A 17,022-nucleotide genomic window follows, 5' to 3' on the forward strand; every position below is an offset into this window, starting at 1 on the left:
GTGTGTAATAATATATAAATGATAATAATAATAATTAACGGTTTATTGAAAGAGCATGGCAGCCGGAAGGCTGAAAATATACAGTTACATAATTAGGGAATGGGTCACTTGAATTACAAATAATATACAAGTAACATAAGTGATACAAATATGATATATAATAACTAGGTGGGGAGAAGGTTATACTACAGGGCATTTCAACATAGTGACAGTGCAAAAAGTAAGATTGACCGGGAGTGAATACACTGGTTGATTACAAGTTATTGATAATTTTTACAATGGTTGGGGCTGGGCTGTTCTTATAGCGATCAGTTCGTGCTCGTATGGGCTGGATGCTGTTGTGGTGTCGAACAGTAATTCTCGGGCCAAAGATCTCGGGTGGTAGTAGGAGCCGGTGTCGAGGATGGTGCAGAAGCTTCTCACCAATTTACAGATGAGGTCGTGGTGATGGTCAGTGAGAGCCGAGAGGGTCAGTGTGTGTGTGTGTGTTTCCCCGTATGCTATCACATCCGCAGAACCATCTAGTTGGTCTCGATCATGCCTGCTAGAGCCCCGGTGAAGGCGGCGTTGTAATCACAAGCCACCTCGTTGTGCACATAGTCGAGGCGGTCATCCACCCAGTTCCCGTCCTGGTGCGGGAAGAGACAGTACACCATTAATTAAGAAGAAGTAAAAAGCCTTGCCCTCTCGTTCTGGTCCCACGATAAAGTTTAATGACTTAATGCAGCTGGGCCTCTCCGAGTAAGAAAATCGGGTACTACAATCATGTTAAATGGGACAAAATACAAGAACGAGGGTTGTTTGTGGCACAGTGAATCTCACACTAATATGTCAAAGTTTTCCCGGCCTCCGGTTTCCGTCTGTATTAACGCCGGGTAGCCCAACCGCCCGAATGCCTAGTAAATTGATAAGTGGTGAAATGATAAAAACAAAAGTTAAAGTCGTGAACTGGCTTCATACAGCGAATAATGAGTCACTTCTGGCTGAAAGTGTTCGTAATGGTGTTCGTTCAGTAACTTTGTCGATCAAATTGAATACGACTAAACTGATACACAAAAGTTGTATATGGATCCTGTCATGTAGTATCTACGAATGATATATTTGTTTTCAGTAATCCTTTGCAGGGCAGCGGCGCACTTAAGTATTTTATGCTAGCTGACGACAGACGAATTTATTCAACGGAGAGAAATCCCCTGCCCAACACATGGTTAAAGAGCAATTCCAGAATAAAAATTACTTACCTGAGTGACAACCACCGGTTTGAAATCTGATGACATGATGTTAGAGAAATATTCCTACTTCCAAAGAATACTGAAACATGCACCTACTTTTTCAGTATTGAATATATTAACTGATTGAAACCCCAAGAGAATCTGTTGGGATTTCGTTCACTTAATATATATATATATATATATATATATATATATATATATATATATATATATATATATATATATATATATATATATATATATATATATATATGAAGTCAAAAGAGCAAGAGAATCCAAGACAAATCCCAAGGGATTTTTCCAGGTATACAGAACAAAGGTCAAGGACAAAGTTGGGCCTTTAAAGTCAGGGAGGGGAGAAGTGATAAATGGCAGTGAGGAAATAAGCAAGGCATTGAACAGCTACTTCTTACCCGTGATCCGGCATGGCCGAGGAAGATAGATTTTGTGGAATTTAGGGTGGGGGAGGTGTGGTATATCTCACCTGGTCTGGTCCACCGACGAGGGCGCCGTAGAGCGTATGGGGGTTGGGACCCGGATTCTGTTGATATCCCAGGCAGGACTCAGGTGGCCACGGACATGAGCTGACAATGAACCACACATTCACCTTTAGCATATATATTTTTTTATACTGTATACATTAGAAACACATGGATGTTATTTTCCTTGTGGTAACATATTCATAAAGATGAATTTTTAAAGAAGATTTGATTAACCTACTTATGTGTTAAGCCTGGACAGCACCATTAATATATTCAGAAATATTATCGCAAGTACAGATTGAGGTACAGTAATTCCATGTGTTCATGGGTAGTGCCTTAAATACGATTATATTTTATATGTATGTGATATTTAATTAACTCTTTCACCAGGTATCAAACTCTCAAGGTTTATAGTTTATACGTTCAATGTTTCCTTAGTGATCCTTTATAAAAATTATTTTGAATCTCTTATGATTACAGTACAGTATAACAATGACCAATATTAATGCATATTTATTTATCCTTAAATTGTCACAAAGTTTATTAACTATATAATTATAACCTTTAGAAGTTAACGTTATCATTATTCAATATCTCACATGTATGACTTATGAAACAAATTATTTCCTCCAGTCTCGACTACAATAATGGGTTAGAATAAACATTCTCGGTGTAAGTGTAAGTGGATTTGGGTGACTGAACTTAACATAATCTGTATGTTGTTACGTATAGTGGGGCAGCTAAATGCAATTTTTCAAGAGAATAATGCAAATGGTGATACAAGCACCAAATTTGGCTTGGTAATTTTCTAATGGTTACTAGTCAAGTCTGCCTGATTGGCCATTTGAAAATCCAAGATGGCGGCCATTTTTCAAGATGGCCGCTATATTGACCTCCAAAAGTTGATTTTTTTTTTTAGAAATTGATGTAGTTGGTCAATCTGAGTGATCTTGGTGTCGATATGTATGTTTTCAAGCATGCTCAGATGTTGTCCACTGCTGAAGTCATGAACAACTGCTTCCTGGCATACAACTGCTTCTCCTAGCTGGGCTGATAATTGTAGAACTCTCTCATATGAAATGCTGACCCCATTTTCATGCAGCATGTAGATGAGCTGCCTCTTTCTTGTCTTAGCAAACACACACATGCCGACGTAGATAGCAAAAGGTGTCTCATGGTCCTTGGAGTGTCTGTGGATTTGTGTTCCTACCTTGTAGTTGGCAAAGCAGTTGTACTGTAAGAGCTGTGACATAGCAAGGTCAGACTTCGATGCGCCATGCTGGAGTTGGGATTTGATATCTGCACCATGTTCGATCATGCATGCAAATTGAAGCAGTGATGGTGGAACAGCCTGTTCAATGCATCCTTCATGAAATGTACTGCTGAAGTGTAACTTGTGCTGAAGCATGTCCCGTGGTATCATCCCAGCAGCCTTGGCCAGATGGATCATGTCACCGTATTTACTTGCTTGTGCCAGGATTGAGCCAACATCCTTCTCAAAGGCCAGTAGGATATCTCTTCCTTGGTGATGAGCTGCAGCTGGGGGATGTGAAAAAGCAGCTGGTCCTTCAGTCGAGTAGCATGAACATCGGGTGATCCAACACCCAGCTGCTCAAGTCTCTGTCTGCAGAGTGAGACCAGGTCAGCAAGTCTGAAAATGGGTAGTTCAGTACCTTCACTAGAAGCTTTCATCTGAGTGATGGAAGTGACCAGTTCAGAGAAAGCAGTTGGGTACGCACTGTACTGTACTCGTATTCATTTCACAGGATCACTTACGATACAAGGTTTAAGTACTTGTGATCATAATACTTGTTATTTAGCAATTAAATATATTTGTATGACCACATGTGTGTATGAGTACCTGGAGCGGTGATGGGGTTTCTGTGGGGGATCGACGCCGTAGCCGATCACGAAGGAATGGCCAACGTCTCCCAAAATGTAGTTGATCTGACTAGTGGCGAAATCGCGGTTGGTCTTCACGTTCATCCCTTGTTTGGCAGCCTGCAGAGGGTAACCAAAAGTAATTAGGGCCAAAGGGCATGACTTTGTCACTCGTATGTTGTTTACCGTTTAACACAGTGCATAATTGCCCAGAATAACAAATTTGTGCCTCAGAAATATCATGTTATATGTATTCTACTCTCTAAGGGAGTATTATATGTGTTGAAATATAAGTGACAATGTCGCTTTTCACTTGGTAAGCAGAAGATGACTTCATAATACCCAGTTACCTCTTGTAATAAAGAAACATGACATATCCGTCCTAACAGCGTATACTGTAGATAAGTTCATAAAAATAAACTCTGTATAGTTTTTTGTTTATCAAAAAGGTAAATGCGTTCGTCTGATGAACTATGTTACTTTGAATTTTGCATAACGAAATAGATTTATAGCCATTTACTGTTAACCACTTATGCTCGGGGTTGCCTCTGTGTTGAAGAAAATCGTCTGGCGTAAGCCAAATAAAATATCCAAATTGGCTTCCCGTAGTGAAGTGGTTAATAGAGTAGATAAGTTCGTGACAAAGGTGTATTTACATGGTTTCTATATTTAACAGAGTGCGAAATACCAAGTTTGTGTCTTTCGTTCCCGATACGTTTAAATGCACCATTCTCGTATTTAGGAAAAAATTTCGATACTCTTTGTGTGATAAAGAAACGCCGTGTAAGAGGGGTGAGGTGAGGTGTTCAGGGCAGCGCAGACAAACCAGAGGCTACTCAAATTATGCCCAAGTTATTGAACGTGTCGCTGGCCTCAGTATAATGCATTTACTGTGTACTCTCTTCGAGTTATAACAATATTCTAAACATAATGAAAGTACTGAGATAACATTTAGAACAGGTTAATTATAAAATACTTATGTCAACACGAGTACAAGAATACAAGTAATCCCAGCTCACACAAGTACAAGAGCTCCCAGCTCACACGAATACAAGTGCTCCCAGCTCACACGAGTACAAATGCCCCAGCTCATGATGAGTACTCACCCAAGGATACGATAAGCATATATTAGCTTATCAACGATGACTGCCATTTCACACACCTAGGAAATATAAGTACCTGCTTCCACTTGTGTGTTTGCAAATAATTTCTACATCATTATCTAGCACAAGGCAACTAGGGAGAAACAAAGAGAGGAAGGGAATATATATATATATATATATATATATATATATATATATATATATATATATATATATATATATATATATATATATATATATATATATATATATTGTTACGACCGTGTCGTATTTTTTCTATTTTTTTATATATAACATGCTCCCATGTTCCATATTATTCCTGTAATGATGTGTTAAATTTACTATTATATATTCTAGTCACCTTACCCTGTGCTGTTAAGGTTTTAACTGTCATTATTTGTTCAAGCCCATCTTATTTCTTTATTTTGTATTGTAACAAGCATTCTGTGTTCTCTAACGACCATCTGCATCCTTAAACAACCCACCGGCGGGTCGCGTGGCGGGAGCCGACCTTATATGTAGGACCCACCAACTGACTTGAGTCAGTTCAGACCTCTTGTCATACAGTCCACAGCCTTTGAGTGACACTCGTCACTTGTTACTTATACTTAATTTATTTGTGTTGTTCCTGTCGCCACCAATGTGGTATATCTATGTGAGTACCTATTTATGTCCATCAGTATTTGCTTAGTTACATTTAAGTAATTCAGTGTTGTTTCACGTTAGTTAATTTCAGTGTTAGTTTTTATGTTTATGCAGTGTTAACGTAATCCAATGCTTTATTATGATTCTTTTGATGTTTAGTATCACTTGTGTCTTAAAGGTTTCGATGGTGAATCAATTTGTTGTGACAGCCTACGAGGCTCTTTATTGTGTTAATATTTAATCAATTAAATTCTTAAAGGTTTACTTTATTTATTTTTAGTCTCTTAATTTACTTCACTTTTTGTGGTTACGCCTAGAACCTGGATATTTAAGTAAATTAAGAGACGGCGTAACAATATATATATATATATAAAAGAGTAAAAGAAAGAAGGTAATATTGTAAGACAAATACAGGGAGAGGGACAATTGATGTATTTACCCAAAGGAATAAGGGAGAGAGAGGGAGAATGGTGAGGGTGTGCTCTTCACTCACCCATAAAGAGAGGAAAGCTACGTTGGCAGCGTGTCTGTTGGCTCCCCACTTGTTAATAAACACCAGGCCGCCGGGAGTGTATGGCATGTCCTCTCGGATGTGTCTCAGGAACTCCTTCAGGGCGGCTGGATACTTTTCATCGTCCGGCTCAAGTAGTGTGAACAGCGCCTGTTGGGGGAAACAGTAGCTATCACGTCTATCTGTATGTGACAGCAAAAGTATCATTCTAGATACGAACTATGTAGTTATGGAGGAGTTAGTGAATATGAGCAATATAATATGTTGACCAAGAAAGGCGTTGATTGTTATGTTGATTATAACACAGATGGCTGACCTGACAGTAATTGAATACTTGCTGATATATGACGTGGTAAAGCTCTGTGAATAAGAGTGAGAACCAACACAGAAGACTTACATAAACACCAGCTTTCTTGTCATCCCAGGAAAATTCTTCAGCTCCAGCACCCAGGTCAAACTCGTCCCATGCTTCATGGGCTTTCATTAGGTAGGTGTCGTTCCGTGTAGCACGGTAGAGCCAGAGAGCTCCCCAACACAGCTCGTCCCCGTACCCGCTCCACGACCTGTAGGTAGTCACGTCATCATGTGTCACTATCTGAAGGTGGTGTAGGTGGTCACGTCATCATGTGTCACTATCTGAAGGTGGTGTAGGTGGTCACGTCATCATGTGTCACTATCTGAAGGTGGTGTAGGTGGTCACGTCATCATGTGTCACTATCTGAAGGTGGTGTAGGTGGTCATGTCATCATGTGTCACTATCTGAAGGTGGTGTAGGTGGTCACGTCATCATGTGTCACTATCTGAAGGTGGTAGGTGGTCATGTCATCATGTGTCACTATCTGAAGGTGGTGTAGGTGGTCATGTCATCGTGTGCCACTATCTGAAGGTGGTGTAGGTGGTCATGTCATCATGTGTCACTATCTGAAGGTGGTGTAGGTGGTCACCTCATCGTGTGCCACCATCTGAAGGTGGTGTAGGTGGTCATGTCATCATGTGTCACCATCTGAAGGTGGTGTAGGTGGTCATGTCATCATGTGTCACTATCTGAAGGTGGTGTAGGTGGTCATGTCATCATGTGTCACTATCTGAAGGTGGTGTAGGTGGTCATGTCATCATGTGTCACTATCTGAAGGTGGTGTAGGTGGTCACGTCATCATGTGTCACTATCTGAAGGTGGTGTAGGTGGTCACGTCATCATGTGCTACTATCTGAAGGTGGTGTAGGTGGTCATGTCATCGTGTGTCACCATCTGAAGGTGGTGTAGGTGGTCACGTCATCATGTGTCACTATCTGAAGGTGGTGTAGGTGGTCACGTCATCATGTGTCACTATCTGAAGGTGGTGTAGGTGGTCATGTCATCATGTGTCACTATCTGAAGGTGGTGTAGGTGGTCATGTCATCATGTGTCACTATCTGAAGGTGAAGATTGTAGGTGGTCATGTCATCATTATTGCCACTATCTGAAGGTGGTGTAGGTAGTCATGTCATCGTGTTACTTACTATCTGAGAAGGTGTAGGTAGTCATGTCATCATGTGCCACTATCTGAAGGTGGTGTAGGTAGTCATCATGTGCCACTATCTGAAGGTGGTGTGAGTGGTCATGTCATCATGTGCCACTATCTGAAGGTGGTGTAGGTGGTCATGTCATCATGTGTCACTATCTGAAGGTGGTGTAGGTGGTCACGTCATCATGTGTCACTATCTGAAGGTGGTGTAGGTGGTCACGTCATCGTGTGCCACTATCTGAAGGTGGTGTAGGTGGTCATGTCATCATGTGTCACTATCTGAAGGTGGTGTAGGTGGTCATGTCATCATGTGTCACTATCTGAAGGTGGTGTAGGTGGTCACGTCATCATGTGCCACTATCTGAAGGTGGTGTAGGTGGTCATGTCATCATGTGCCACTATCTGAAGGTGGTGTGGTGGTCATGTCATCATGTGTGTCACTATCTGAAGGTGGTGTAGGTGGTCATGTCATCATGTGTCACTATCTGAAGGTGGTGTAGGTGGTCATGTCATCATGTGTCACTATCTGAAGGTGGTGTAGGTGGTCATGTCATCATGTGTCACTATCTGAAGGTGGTGTAGGTGGTCATGTCATCATGTGTCACTATCTGAAGGTGGTGTAGGTGGTCACGTCATCATGTGTCACTATCTGAAGGTGGTGTAGGTGGTCACGTCATCATGTGCTACTATCTGAAGGTGGTGTAGGTGGTCATGTCATCGTGTGTCACCATCTGAAGGTGGTGTAGGTGGTCACGTCATCATGTGTCACTATCTGAAGGTGGTGTAGGTGGTCACGTCATCATGTGTCACTATCTGAAGGTGGTGTAGGTGGTCATGTCATCATGTGTCTTGCTACTGGGTGATGTAAGTGATGAAATTGTCATTGGAAGTGGGTGTTAATGTCATGTGTGACTGATGTTGCAAATGGTATGGTCACGTGTTACTAGTGGTTCAAATGTTAAGGTCATATGTTACTAGTGATTCAAATGTTAAGGTCATGTGTTACTAGTGGTTCAAATGTTAATGTCATATGTTACTAGTGGTTCAAATGTTAAGATCATATGTTACTAGTGGTTCAAATGTTATGGTCAGGTTATGTGATCTGGTGATGATGGAATGTAAATTTTTACAAGTGAACCAAAACTCGTTGCTGCTTCTCGCCTTGTGGCACATCATTCCCTTCAACTTGTCTCTGATATGAAGCCAGTAATAGAGTAAGTGATGCCATCCACTCGAGTTGGCAATGCAAGTTCCTCAACATCCTCTCTGATTTGGGTGCCCGGGGATGTCAGGGACTGTCGGCGCTGGGAGACTGCTGTGGGCCGCCTCCGATTTGGCCACACGCGGATGACCATGATATTTTTTTTTTTTTTTTTTAATGGAGATGGCGCCCCCTCCCCATTGTGATGACTGGGTGATCCCATTGACTGTTCGACACCTGGTGGAGTGCCCTAGTCTTAAGGGGGTTGCCTTCTGTCGACATACCGCTTGGCGTGGTGTTTGTGCCTGATCAATGACGGTTTTCTGATGTTCGATCACTACGCAATCAAGTCGCCACGAATGTTAGTGTGTCGGATGACTACAGCGAGAGGGGATCAATGGGAATGATGACCTTATGCACAAGTTGTAAACGTTGAGAATACAAATATAATTATTGTTCACTGATATGATAATGTAATATACTGCATAGATGTTAGTCTAATAATGACATATATTATCTAATTGAAAGCAATTACATTATTATTATAATATACAAAATAGCCTAATTGCTTTTATTTACTTCTTGTTCAAAGCGTATATAACTTTTCTCACTTTCATGCAGTTGCCTTTAAGTACTTGTAGATGGCACGTCCCTGGAATGATTACACTCAGACTTTGTTTAGAAATGCGTGTGGAATATTACAAAATTGCCTTGGATCATGCAGTTGCTAGATACCGAAGAATAGCTTCGGGACGCGCTTCTGCCGAAATACTCTGAATCTAGTATCTTGTTTCTCTAATAACGATTTTACTTTTTTAAGAAGAGAAAAAATAAGGCCGTTACTTACTGGCATTGACATAATCTTAAAAAAATCTCCTTCACTTTCTATTACAAGTTCATTAAATATGTGCATAAAACTACCCTTGGAGCGCCTCTTCACTAAATTACTGTTTGCGACACAATTTTTTTTTCACCCTTCTATTCTTTATCGCACAAGCAGTCACCACACTCCACAAAGCAGCTTTCATTGCGCACGAAACTGTAGCCATTGCTCCTAACACCGTGGATAGATGAGGAATGATTATGGCTGGTGTGTACACCTCATCAGACAAACCTGATTGAAACTGTCGGTCAGACTTTACGTGTTAGACGGCATGATGACAAGTGTGTATTAGGCTACTAGGCTTTAGAGATCTTTGTCCTAAGCTTCTCCTCGAGTGTCGCGGTGGAGCAGGTCTACCCTCTCTCTCTTTGGTGCTGGGGAGGGGGGAGGGGTGGGAGTAGCGTGAGAGGGGACATTCTCTCCTTCGTGGATGAGGCCGACCTTGTACACAATCTTTGAGCTGTATCTACTAACGTTTAAATGGTCTTTACGAAAATCCTATGCCATTTATTGTTTTTGTTTTTACCATTGCATTATTTGTTTTTAGCTTTCTAAGCATTAGCTTAACTCGGCGGCAGATGACCTAAACTATTGAGTCGCCAGTGATGTAATTACCACTATCAATCAATCAATCACTATTGGAACCCAAGACATCAGTGTGGAAAATAGGAGTACTAACCACCCCACCACAAGAACTCTAAATGCTAACCTAGACTTTCTTACACAAAGCTTGCTCCTACATCTGTTATAGCATTGAAAGCCTCAACTTAAGGTTAGGCCGAACCACGTATATATTGTAACAAAATCTAGATTGTCCTTTTAATGCCGTGTGGTGCAGTGGTTAACATTCCTATTTTACACACCAAGGTAATGGTCTCGAATTCTGGCAAAGTATACTTTAAATTTTAGAGTCCTTGTGGTGCGGTCGTTAACACTACTACTTCCCACATGGCGTTCCAAGGTTCGAACCCTCCCTAGTGTTTTATCATTGAAAAAAACTACAATCTGGGGAAAACACATTAAGATACTGAGTAGACGACCGCATCAACACCACCAGAGTTCACAGCAGGTCCTGTATATGGATATGCTATAGTGTAAAGTATATTAAAGGTAGCTATGAGCACTCCAGCTCTTTCACACTACAGGTATAAACTCAGCTCACGGTGTAGTGTTCTATACAGTACATACTTGTAGTACTGGGCAGCGTCGGTGATAGAGTTGCTGTACATCTCACGCTTCTCGTCGGCGAATTCATAAAGTTCTTGGGCGACTCCTAACATCTCGGAGGAGTACTGTGGGTCCACTTCCTGGTGGACGAAGTCAGAAGTGGTGAGGATTTGGTAATATTGTAAATTAGGAAATGTAACTTGCAAAAAGAAGAGAATTTTCAACGTAATAACACATAAAAAAGTATGTTGCACCCCCCCCCTAGATATTATAAAAATAAATTAACGTTCACTAACAACATGATATTCCTTTCTGTATAATTGTAATGGATTTGTTTTCGTAATTGTTATATTTTGGAGTTATTCTATTAAATTACTTGATGTTGTGGCCTGTACACGGAGCTCTTCACTATTCACTACTATTAATTTCCTACATAAGAAAGTTGTAGGTATATGCATTCTACATAGTCAGGGGAAAATCTATTAACTGTGAACAAAAATCTGAAAACTGGTACAGATGTAACATAGCACAGTGTGTTATTAGAAGTTTTTTGGCCCAAGGGGGCAATTATTTCTAGGTCAAGGTTTAAGTCAATCGGGGTATTTAAGGCCTGATGGTAAAAACAGCCCCAATACAACTTCCCGAAGGTCTTTGTAATAAAGCAGAACCACACTCTAAGGCACCTGCAACCTGGTTATACAGTCGGGGTCATAAGGTCAATCATGTGACCTCTATGTCTGCTTACTCTTGGAAGGACATTATGCCTACGGTATATAGATATTTTTTGTAACTTCATAATAATCTATATTTATATAAAACAAAGAAGTATGTCTGTGTGTTTGTGTGTCTGCACGAGAATCTCGGTAACTACTTTACCGATCTGTAGTGATGATGGATGGTGTTATATGTAGTGATGATGGGTGGTGTTATATGTAGTGATGATGGATGGTGTTATATGTAGTGATGATGGATGGTGTTATATGTAGTGATGATGAATGAGGATGTTATATGTAGTGATGATGGATGTTGTTATGTGTAGTGATGATGGATGGTGTTATATGTAGTGATGATGGATGGTGTTATATGTAGTGATGATGGATGATGTTATATGTAGTGATGATGGATGGTGTTATATGTAGTGATGATGGATGATGTTATATGTAGTGATGATGGATGATGTTATATGTAGTGATGATGGGTGGTGTTATATGTAGTGATGATGGGTGATGTTATATGTAGTGATGATGGATGATGTTATATGTAGTGATGATCTATCTTTATATATATATATATATATATATATATATATATATATATATATATATATATATATGCAAGTAAATCACTGAAGGTGCGCGTGATCTAGGCCTTAGACTCTTGGGCAGCTCGATGATGTAATCAGCTCGGAAATTGGTGAAGGAAAAAAAATAAGCTCAGAAAACTGAGGGAACGACCGTCTGAGACATTCGAGGGAAAGAATCTATCAGTGGTAGTTTTTCTGGCTTGAAAGAGGAGATCGATGGAAAGAATGTGATCTCCGTGCTTCCTGACACCATGAAAGACATCATGAAATCAACCAATGCAAAAATTGATTCTTAGAGCCGAGCAAAAGCTGCGGGCATTTTTCACTTGGAGATTAAGCCAGGTCAATTATGGTCTTTCAGTGGTGAGTTTGATGATGGCTGCCAGGAGAGGGTCATTCCCCCAGCACTAAAATTCTTCCATCGGATGACTCTTGAAGGATCTTCATTGAAGGCTGAATCCAACCATTCGGCACTGAAAATTGGACAGCTGATGGCTTTCAACACTGATTCGAAACGGGCTACGTCAAATATAGGCAAACCTTCCACTCTCCCAGTGACGTCCTTCCTTGGCGTATACTGTCACTCACAATTCAGAAACATGGTATTTGTCAATTTCTTTAACAGATTTGGACTCTCTGACAGTTACAAAAGAGTTATCTAACATGAAGCACAGGTGGCTTCATTCTTGTCCAAACAATTAACCAGAGAAGAGTTGGTTTGCCCAATCCTTTAGGTAATATCGATCATAACCCAACGTCCAATGCATCGAAAAAAACTTTCCACGGGACAGCCATTGGCCTGTTTGAGGCCAGTTCAATACACGAACTCGTGAGAAAGGATCATGTGAGGAGGTTGAGACTGAAGGTTTGCCGAAGTCATATTCATTCGAACCTCAGTTGGATGTAGATATCACAAGAGTTGCGATGTTACCCATGCTTCCAGTCACCATTTCGGAGAATCTGCCATTCTTTGAAAAAGCATTCAAAGAGGAATAAGATTGGCTGATCCATAGTACATAATCCCAAGCTCGGGGTCCTGCAAAAAAGTGTCAGGGTCGGAATATCATGTTGCACAACCGAGAAATGTAGATGACAGTGAAGAACAGCATCCAGCGATCAAGGTTGTTCTTCCATTATTTTACGAAAATGCACACTCAACTTCAATGATCAAGCATGGGCCAGACTAGAGAAACAAATGGAAGATATCCAACATGCTAATCCTGGGCCTATCCCAGTGTCTGCTATAGGCCAGCCGCTCTTTGCTCTGTCAAAACACCTGCAGTGGACCTATTTAACCCTCAATGAAGAGAACCTAGTGCTCATACTTGGAGTTATTCATACTGAAGATGCCATCTCCAGAAGATTACCGATGGGAGAAGGACTCAGACACCTCTTCATGGAGCCCCTGGTGGATATCCCAGCCACCTCTTGCACCACTTCAGCAGTGTAGGTGTAAGAAGCCATGTTGTTCCTGCACCTCGCGGAAGTCTGCCCTCCCTGCACTCATGTGTGCCCTTGCTCCTGCAGTAAATGGGGACTAATACCTCATGAACGCTTAGTGTCTCATGCAATGTTTATCATAAAATGTGTCCTGAAATGTGGTATTGATTCTTAATGTTTTTCAGCGATTGCTGTAATGATGTCATTAAGCTGTGGAACGAACCTGATTGATTATGGCAGTGTTAATACTATATGAACAGGATCAAGAGATGATTCGGTGGTAACAGACATAATTTGTTCACTTCCATGTAATTTGATCATTACTCAAGGTCACTGTTCAGTTTAGGTCATTAGCATCACTATAGTCACCTTCGTCTCGTTAAGACGATTCATATAATAGGTCACACAATAGTTTATACCTAATGCACTTCTAGGAGTAAGCAAACCTAACGGTAACTTGATTGACCTTATTGCCCCGTGTGTATAACCAGGTAACCTAGTGGGTTGAATGTACCTTAGAGTTTTGATAACAAAACTAGCCTTCTAGACCTTTGGTACGACAGTATATCCGTCCCAGTTACAGCATTTTTTTTACAGGGATTAGCCCATCCGGGCACAGTTCATCGACCCACAACGGGGCCTGGGGGCGAAAAAATAAGAATAGAAAGAAATTAAAAATAAAGGTAATTCTTTTTATGCGCTTGTCATTTAGGCCACAGAACTTGGGGGAGAGAAAGAGGGGGATCTCTCAGCTCCTCTGTCTCGTGTCCCATGAAATGAGAAACAAATGAGAAATACACGTAGATAAACGTAATTATGATATAAAATTTTCGATTAATTTATCAATTAGGGAAACCCATATGAGTTACGTAAACAAAGATGAAATAGTAATACTGTATAGTTTAGGAGCAGAGGCAAGGGAGTCATGACAATACCTGGAAGACTATAGCAGCGGCGGCAAGGGCGGCGGCGGTCTCAGCTGCCAAGTCAGATCCTAAGAGAGAGGATGAAGAAGGTGGATTAGCCTCTCTCTCTCTCTCTTTTATTCTTCTCGTACTGTGGATATCAAGGACAATGCAAATGTATTCATATAGTTAATAGATCAGTCAGAGAGATCCCTGTGTTCAGAATTCTATCTCTCATAAATTTTAATAGTTGTTAGACCAGTGGAATTACTAACCTCGTTACGCTCTTAAAAACCTTAGATGTTGAGAAGCAGTAGTAGCATTTTACCAACAAACTTATGTTATAATGTTGTTTAACTTAAACTATGATCTAATTAAAGGAACAAACATTTCCCTCAAAGTACACTTAAAAAAAACGAAGATAGATGAGTTCTCTTATACCCCATAAATATAATGTAAGTGTAACATTAAATGTAAAGAAATTATGAGTCCTCTTATGATACATTACATGTTATATGACACTTTATTATTCAGTGTAACGAAAGGGGTTACAAGCTCTCAAGACGATTCAAGAAATAACCTAATGAACAAACAGAGCATTAGGCCAGGAATCTAATGCTCTGTTTGTTCATTTGAGGGATAATAAGCATTGCATTGACTGGGATAATGCCTCCTCAATATTACCTTGACAGTAGGAACATTATAGAATCTAGTCTCATTAAACATACCGAAGCAGTCAACATGAATTTGAGTAATGGCATGTACAAACTGGACAATTTTGTAATTAAGAAGATTTGTAACCAGGTGAGAAGGTTGGGTCACCTTACCCTCTGACCTGACTACCGACCGTTGCTGTGCTTTTTAAAGATTATTGGGGTCATTACCTAATACCTGACCATTGCATTGTATAGCCAGAAGCAGAGAGACATAGCATATAATAATATATGATAATTGGCTAGGTAATGTTTATTGTCATGTAATTGAGAACAATATAAGTATATATCCAGCTCGAATACATTTGTAATTGAAACGCTTACAATGAGAGAAGCCAGCATGACAAAGTATAGGCTGTATTCACTGTGAAAACAAACGCCAATTACAATGCACAGACGTTAACATTACGTTATCAATTACTTGAGAAATAGTCCTTCCATCCGGTGTGGGTGCTTGTGGATGATTCATATGGCCGCGTGTCGTGTACTTATCAGGCCATTTTCGAATTAATGAATGAACCCTCCACTCCATAAGTAAACATGTATACTATAGTCAGAGATACCAATCCGATTTATACTAAACGCGTCTGTGGTTATCACTCGTTTTCTATTCCACTGGACCCTGAGTCTATACACTTTTGGGATTGGTTTTACTTAAAGAATGCAACTATATGATGTAAATAGATTGTGCAGGTATACAAAGTAAATACAGTGCACCTCTACAATGTAAATACAGTGCACCTCTACAATGTAAATACAGTGCAGGTATAAAGAATATATGCAGACAGTGCAAGTATACAAATACACAAATGGTAAACAGTAAGTTCGATTCGACCAATGGCTGCAAACAAAGTCATCATATGCTTAAATACAGATGCAAAAACTACTCATTCCTTCCAGAAATAAAACCATTCTTCGTTGCCAGGGTTATAGATCATTCTTCGCTGTCAGGGGTAAATTCTAGTCTTTGCTACAGGGTATGACAGCTGTTTTAATATTTGCTGGCCTGGATAGAATTTTTTTTTTTCGCTGCAAAAATATAAACAATATCCTTCACTGCCAGACGTACTAACCTGGAGCTTTGCTGTCGATGTCCCAGGCAGGGCGCTCCATGGTCATGTCCTCAGGCCTGCCCCAGTAATCGTGATCTAGGGTACCCTTGCCAACCTTGCAATCCAAATATATATTAATGCCGTTGTGCTGTTGTTTTTTTTTAGGTATATTTACACCATTTTTAACACTGACATGAGCTGTGCTTTAGGAAACTTAATTGATAGTGATATTTTCCAGCTATCTCTTTACATATCACAACAGTAATACATCTCACCTGGCCGTAGAATTCGAAGTGGGCGGTGTGTGCCTTTAAGAAGTAGTCAGTTGCCCACTTGACAGTTGCGCGACCATAATCCATCTGACCTATAGGCGGGATGAAGAGGAGAAGCAGACAGTAGATAGATAAATAGAGAGAGGGAGAGAGAGATTCAGTAAATATCATTGTGCAAGTTCACGTTGATTCAACAAGTATCTGCCAGGATGGTTTCGATGGCTTCTGTCATGCTACAGGCACTCGTGATGCTCCGGGAGGGATGGTATGTTAAACTATAAAGGCAGGAACGCACATATCCCAATATCTATCATCTGTAGTCTCAATGTTTCACAGAGTGTTGACAGAGACTTTTCGGAGATACTGTACACAGACACTAAAGGCAAAGAGTAAATGTTATAATATCCCTGACACCTGTGAGTGTTGGGTGATGATCTATACATTAATAATTAGGTTTTTCTTAAGTTAATACTAAATTATTCCTATTATTATTGTTATTGTCAGTATTATCATTCGTTATAAATAGATATTTAAGCATCCTGCACAATACAGACAATAATTATTATCACTCGTATAATAAATGCCCAGGTATGCTCAGTATGCTTCTCAGTATATTTGTATGGCATCATCATTATTGATCTGTCCCCATAGGGATTCTCTTAGCCGACTTCTGAACCTATACAAACGTCATGTTGTTTACCTTTCGTTTATATCTTGGTAAAGGCTC

The 17,022-nt window shown here is 40.2% G+C and overlaps 1 protein-coding gene across 1 annotated transcript in view; it reads right to left on the bottom strand.

Moving 5' to 3' along the window:
- Window positions 1–418: 418 nt before the first annotated feature.
- Window positions 419–17,022, bottom strand: part of LOC121858581 (endoglucanase E-4-like) — a 20,918-nt gene continuing 4,314 nt past the window's right edge. The window contains exons 7-15 of the mRNA XM_042355072.1: window positions 16,299–16,387; window positions 16,045–16,138; window positions 14,289–14,347; window positions 10,632–10,750; window positions 6,252–6,417; window positions 5,837–6,004; window positions 3,576–3,715; window positions 1,717–1,816; window positions 419–629 (exon numbers count right to left, since the gene is read on the bottom strand). Coding sequence (XP_042211006.1) covers window positions 522–629; window positions 1,717–1,816; window positions 3,576–3,715; window positions 5,837–6,004; window positions 6,252–6,417; window positions 10,632–10,750; window positions 14,289–14,347; window positions 16,045–16,138; window positions 16,299–16,387 — 1,043 coding nt within the window. The 3' untranslated portion in view covers window positions 419–521. The remainder of the gene's footprint in view (window positions 630–1,716; window positions 1,817–3,575; window positions 3,716–5,836; window positions 6,005–6,251; window positions 6,418–10,631; window positions 10,751–14,288; window positions 14,348–16,044; window positions 16,139–16,298; window positions 16,388–17,022) is intronic.

Source organism: Homarus americanus, unplaced genomic scaffold (assembly GCF_018991925.1).
Source record: "Homarus americanus isolate GMGI-L3 unplaced genomic scaffold, GMGI_Hamer_2.0 scaffold74, whole genome shotgun sequence".
NCBI classification, from domain to species: Eukaryota; Metazoa; Arthropoda; class Malacostraca; order Decapoda; family Nephropidae; genus Homarus; species Homarus americanus.